The sequence below is a fragment of the Dendroctonus ponderosae genome, unplaced genomic scaffold, assembly GCF_020466585.1.
Source record: "Dendroctonus ponderosae isolate FM_Combo_2020 unplaced genomic scaffold, Dpon_F_20191213v2 Dpon_F_20191213_1, whole genome shotgun sequence".
NCBI classification, from domain to species: Eukaryota; Metazoa; Arthropoda; class Insecta; order Coleoptera; family Curculionidae; genus Dendroctonus; species Dendroctonus ponderosae.
Genome location: NW_026017110.1, coordinates 45675103 through 45681437, shown reverse-complemented (window position 1 = coordinate 45681437; position 6335 = coordinate 45675103). Strand labels below are relative to the sequence as shown.

General features: G+C 37.0%; 1 protein-coding gene and 1 long non-coding RNA gene across 6 annotated transcripts in view; one reads left to right on the top strand and one right to left on the bottom strand.

The window, feature by feature from the left end:
- Positions 1-3743, bottom strand: part of LOC109544933 (REPTOR-binding partner) — a 51837-nt gene extending 48094 nt beyond the window's left edge. For 2 of the 5 annotated variants that reach the window (XM_019915358.2, XM_048661134.1), the window contains exons 1-2: positions 3637-3743; positions 3495-3571 (exon numbers count right to left, since the gene is read on the bottom strand). In XM_019915358.2, coding sequence (XP_019770917.1) covers positions 3495-3539 — 45 coding nt within the window. In that variant the 5' untranslated portion in view covers positions 3540-3571; positions 3637-3743. Of the gene's footprint in view, positions 1-3494 lie in introns of all 5 variants that reach the window. The other 3 variants (XM_048661133.1, XM_019915357.2, XM_019915355.2) reach the window with 2 other exon arrangements.
- Positions 3744-3761: 18 nt separating this feature from the next.
- On the top strand, positions 3762-6115 carry LOC125502571. The gene is made up of 2 exons (XR_007280340.1): positions 3762-3830; positions 4821-6115. It is a non-coding gene; the product is annotated as an uncharacterized LOC125502571 (long non-coding RNA).
- The last annotated feature ends 220 nt before the right edge of the window (positions 6116-6335 follow it).

Below are 6335 nucleotides of genomic sequence, written 5' to 3'. Positions count from 1 at the left end.
TTCAAAATGTACCAAATTTGACAATTTACTACTGACTAGTATTATTGTTTCACTGTTCAATTTAAACTAAATTTTTCATCAAAGGATTAGTCTTATCGATTTCAAATAAAAAAAATATATATATCAGTATGGCGATCACAAGAAATTGATGGAAATTACTTTCAAGTTCGCAACTAGAGGGCGAAACTGCAATAATACATTTCAAATACGGATTTCTACCCGTTTCAGATACCCCAAGGTATGTTGAATTGAATTATTGAGATAATTTTGCTTATTTTTGGATATTGGCTCGAAAACTTATTGATAGCTCCGTATTGCCGTAACTAAATTAATTATTTAAATTCCAGTTAAAAAGCTCTTTAATAGTTTCAGCTCCCGGTGTAAAATGTTCGCCCTTGTGATTGCTTTTTTTGGCAAAGGTGGTCAAACTGTGTCGTTTATTTTTTCAATTCTCTCAATGAGATAATATTTTTGGTGGTTTGAAAATATAAGGAGGAGGTGGAGGATAAAAAATGAAACAAAATAAGGGAAACCGCATGCCGATATACTTTTTGCAACCAACGATTTAGTGCTATTTGATTGACATTCGCAGCATTTTCAGGCTCAGGTGTCTCCGATAGACCGTGTTAAATTCAAGTTGCTTCCTGCTTTGTTTTCAGAAGTTACGATTTTTTCGCGCAGTGTGTAGTTGGAAGGAAAACGTTAGCTTCTGGGCAAAAATCCCGATTTAGTGCCACTTGATTGAACTTTTCAGCAGTCACAAATCCAAAAGTCGTCTATGGACAGTGACATTCAACTGTCAGTCACAACGCAAAGCAGTAAAAAGTGTAAAACTTTTATAAATTCTAAACCAAATGTCACTGTCGTCCTTTCATCTGATTTGTCACTTTTCTCTGTCCAACCCAGATGATGAATCCTTGGAGAACACTCGTCTCTCTCTTTGTCCAGTAGAAAAGTCCAAAAGAAGCTCGTATTCACTTTTTTTGAAAAATCAGCAGCACGCGAGTTCTCTGACTGAGTTTTTTTTAATCTCCGGCTGATGTTGACCGACCGTGTTTTTGGAAAAACTTCAAAGTCAAAAACTGACTTGATCACTTTTTGCAGCTGAAAATAAGTGGACAAAGTTTCGAATACAAGCCATTCTCAGGAAAAATCTGCCTCAAACTACTGATTTTTTCTCATGAAGTCAGTGAACTTGGACCGAAACATGGTCATGGCATAGGAAAACCGCTGACATAATTATTAGTTCAAACATGACCAAATATTGTCTAGCAGATGCAGGTTAGTAAAACAATAAGTTATTGTAAAATCTCAAAAAAAAAGGAAAAAACCGAACCGAAACACTCAATAAACAAGGTTAAAATGCAAAAAAATTAAAATAAAATTAATTTTTCGATTGCAAATGACAAAGGACAGTTGACGCCAGACAGGTGACGTTTGACAAGTCAGTCAAGACGTCAACAGATCTGAGAGGCTCGATTTGAGAACAAAAGCTTGTTTGCGTTAATAAAAATGTCGGACCTTTTTGGTACGGAAGAACTTTTTTCACATTTGCGTGTTGGAAAGTGTATAATGTCTAAGGCACGCTAGGGAATTTTTAAGTGACCCTCTGAAAATTGGAATTTTACCGATCTGGTGTACTGCACTGTCGCAAAGTTAGGGTCACATATCAAAATTCTTTGATATACGACGATAACTAAAGCCCGTGCCCCATGCATCCGTTTATCCGATGGTACAAAAGTGTTTCTATTGGTTGGAGATCTGTCAATTAGTCTGTCGTCGTACTAACTGACAGATCTCCCACTAATAGACACTTTCGTACCATCGCATCAACGGATGTATGGGACACGGGCTTTAATGTCGATGTAACAATATGCCACCGTGTGTACGGGCTTGTAGCTTTTATTCGAATGTAATCAATGGTCGCTGTTGGGAAATGAGTAAATAAGATCTATTTGTCTCTCCTGCCAACCACATAAGTTAGTCTAGGGGGCGATGTGACAATTAGTTTTTTATTTTAAGTTGTATTTGTTTCTAGTAACTAAGGTAATTGAAAAAACGAGACGGGGGTAGAAATAACGTTCTGAGCAATATACATTTTAATTTTGCCGACAATCAGGTTTTAATTCGTCGGTTGGGTGCATTCATATACTTAAGTCAGTGTTGGGAGTGCCATCTCAGATAGGGACGCGCACGAAGAAGAAAATAATACAAAAATATATACAGCAGACGACATCGATTATAAATCCCAGACCAATTTTCTGCTGAATACTCCCAGAATCTTCGATGGCTCATCGGAAACTACTCATCCGGCGCCATTTTTTCCATCGGTTTTAACGTTCGATTAGTAATCGTGATTTTCTATTTGTGTACCAGCAGGGCGACCAGACTGAGAAATGGCGGTGTCGCCAACTACCGGACGATGGTCACCAAAAATCACCAGTTTTGAGGCCAAGTAAACTCAAACGAGGTAAACAAAGCGGAACGGTTTAATTGAACAAGAACTTTCTTTTTGATAAAATTTGTTGATAAAACAAGTTGAACTGACATTAAAAACCTATTGTCGTGCAGAGAAAGCCCAGTTACATGGGAACCAGATTCTGCTGACCAAAAATAAAAATAAAAAATAGCATAGCGGGAGCGCGCGTATCGTATAGGAAAACCCCGTTAACGGGATTTCTTTTTAGTAGTAGTTTTTTTTTAGTAGTCAGTAGTCTTAAATGCCATGAGCACAGAAGATCCCTCCGGGGGATGATCTGTGGCCATGAGAATCAAGTCAAAAAGTGCATTCAGCAAAAATGCCCATCATCACGTGACCGATGACTTATCACTAACTAATCGATTTTGTCTGCTGAATGCGACCAATGTAATTTTTCGTCTGTCATTGCCGAGTCACGTATTGACGTTAATTTTTGTATGTTTGCAGTTTTTTAAAGTGTAACTTTTCCCAAATAGGTAGCACATATTTCCAAAGTAACAACGATAATTAACTAATGGTTAAGCTCCTAGTAAAGAGAACAACAGCTAAAACTACAATAACAAGAACTTTTGTTTGGCATATTTAGACGCGTACTGGGCGGAAACGTAAACAAATTACATTCGCCCTTGGGCTAAAGTAAGAACCCAGAGTGCATCTTTATCTTCTGGCTTCTGTGTGAAAAGTGGCAGTTTTTGATTGATTCGAATGAAAACAACACATTTCCGTGGTAGTCTAATTATTTAGGAAGAAGCTCTTCATTTATACAAAGTGCGCAAGACTAAAGGGTTTATGTAATGTAAATATAGCCTTTAAATTAAACTGAAATGACCTCCACATGTCTACGTGGTCGAAAAAATCTGCTAAATCCTATTAAAAAATTGACCCAAACTGAATAAAGGACCAGATGTCTAGAATTGAGTCTGCAATTTCCAACATGTCGTCCCAAACAAACACACAATAGAAAACAATTATGTGGGAAATAAAGCAACAAAGTGGAATGTCACTGTTTACTTACAGCAGCAGCATTCTCATCGATAACGGCCATCTCTTCAAAGTCCATTATTTATATCGAGGTCTTGTATTGATGAATCTCTGAAGAAAAACCAGGAAAGTGTCACTATCAGAACATAATGCAACGGGAATTTGTGAATATTTACCAACAGATAAAACAAACACCCAAGCAAGGTCGTATGGTCAGCGGTGCTGCCAAGTGGAAATTAGCGAGTTTCCTCAGAGTGGCTGCTTTATGGGCGCGCTCGGACAGAGGCGACAACCTCGCAGTCGATAAAACAGTTGGCCGTTTACCGGTTGTATCAAACTGAGATTATTTTTGATTCAGGGCCGTTCTAAGGTATTTCAATTTCATTTATTTACGGCCTAAGCCAATTTAAATTTACAAATAGTTTGAAAACAATTTGGTGTCCGTAATTTACATATAAACTATTGGTAATCCTTTACAATACGATCTGGTACTAGGATTGCCACTTTGCCAATTAAGACTATACTCACCTTATAGAAAATCTTGTAACAAACAACATTTTTCCTATATATTTTTCGACCTAATGCCGTTTTCCAGGACTTTTCACCCTCTAAAATTCACCAATTTCCAAAACAAAACAACGGTTGCCATGATGGCTCAGCTCTGCGTCGCCGTGTCAGTCGAAATTTTTCGCGTAGTTGCCAGTACTATATTAGCACTTTCTTAACATTACAACTTCCTTCCTTTTTATGTACACAAATCATTTAATATACTTAACTATTTAATATAAAATAGATAGTAACTAGTAATACCCAGATGATATATTTGCACTACTTTTCCGATTCTCATCATAATTCCCATTAACCGATTAAGAACTCACACGCATTCATAGACATCCATAGAGAAACCAAAGCTAAAAATACTTTATTTTATTTTCTTTGCATGCACACATCTAATTTGATATTTCAAACGGCTGGCTGCAATCAGCTGGGTCCCGGCTAAATTACGAGCACAATCATATGTATGAGCTTATCAGTTTCGTCTACTATTTCCTGTATGGACGTAATTCTGCTAAGTTTCCAACCTTGAATCAATTACTTTTTTGTTTTCATTGAAATTTTCTAGTTTGGTGGCAGTTCGGCAACATGGCTGATCAGTATGCAATTTTTGGCTGCGCGTACCGTACGTACAGGCATGTGCGCGTGCCACAGCAGATCGTACCGTAAAGCATTACCAAAAAATTTAATAATAATAGCGCCTTTTGATTCTCCTAACTTCAAGTGATTGTATATTAAGAAAAACTCTAAAATATAGGCTTTTGGTACAGTCAATATTATGAAAATCCTTCAAGTTTCGTTTCAGGAATCCGACCAACTTTATTGACGTCTATGCGGGGCCCGTAAGCACTTGTGACCGTGTCGTTTGAGTTCTTACGAATTTTTTGTTTTTTCTAGTTTTTCTGTAAAGAACATTTTAAATTAAGCAGTTTCATGAAAAAAATTCCTGGATGGTCCATTAATGAACCCCAAAAAAAAACTCACAAATTGTGAGGATAGTCCCATTTTGATGCTAAATTCCGAGCGGTGTTGCCAAACTGCGTAAAACGTTCTAAGTTGACGAAAATTGTTTGCTTGGACCATACTAACACAAACAAACTAACTCAAAATTAAGCGAAAGGCAAATAGCGCATACTACGCGGCAACGCCGCATTCTGCTGATAAATAATCCGCCATATCGACGCGTTATATAATCCCAATCAATGGACGACGTTAGAAAAGATGCTCAAACTTTTGCGAAAAACCCAATTATGATGCAACTTAGCGACAATTTTGCATGTGGAATTATGGATTGTTGATACTTAAAGCACGATTAAGTAACAGACAGCATCAGATAATCTCATTTTCTTTCATAATAGGTGGCTTTGGAAAAGCGAATTTCCAAAGTTTCTAAGTGTTTTTTGGCTTGATTTATGGGTCATCCAGGAATTTCTTTCTAAAATAAAATCTATAATTTGAAGTGTTCTTTAAGCAAAAAAAGGAAATGCTAAAACTTCGGAGGGACTCAAACGACAGATCTCAGATCTAAAAGGCGTTTTTGAAATTTGCCCATGTAAGAAAAACGCATTTTCTGGTGAACATTTTTTGCTGGATCGTGAGGTACGGTGTTGGATCGTAACAATTTATTCCACGACACGCAACAATGTCGTCGATTGAGGTTCCTGGGGCGGACTTCATCCACATTCTCACAGGTAGCAGCACCAACCAGAATTAACCAACATCTCATCCCAAACGAAGAACTCTTGCCATAGAATGCCTTGTGTGGGTATGCGACAGAAAGCTACCTGAAGAAGCTTCAGGCTAGGGATGCCACATTCTGTCTGCTGGACTGTTCCAAGCATCTGTGATTTTTAGGCAGATGTTATTTTGGCCCATGATAAATATTGGCTTGTACCTGAAACCGGGCTGAAGTGTATTTTGAGTCCAGTCAGATTACACTTTAAAAGGCTTGTTTCGGGCACTGAATATATGATGGTAAAAGATTATTGGAAGTTGTTCGGAAGGATGTCAGAATATTGAGACTATAGTTTGTGCTCGATTTCCTGCTGTGGAACATTGTTTATAAACAATTATTTATAAATAATTAAAGAAAGTGCGAAAGCCCGTTTTTTGTGCATAATTGTTGAACCGTTGATCCTATTGAAAAAAAGTTTGATCTTTTTTTTCAAGTATTAATAATACCTATGATATCAGATAAACTACATTAAAATCGTTCATTAGTTTACTCAAAAATAAAAAAAGCCGTCGATTTCAGCGTTTTGTTAAGTTTCAATAATTAATTTAGTTTTGTTTCAAGAAAATGGTACCATAACTTTTTTTG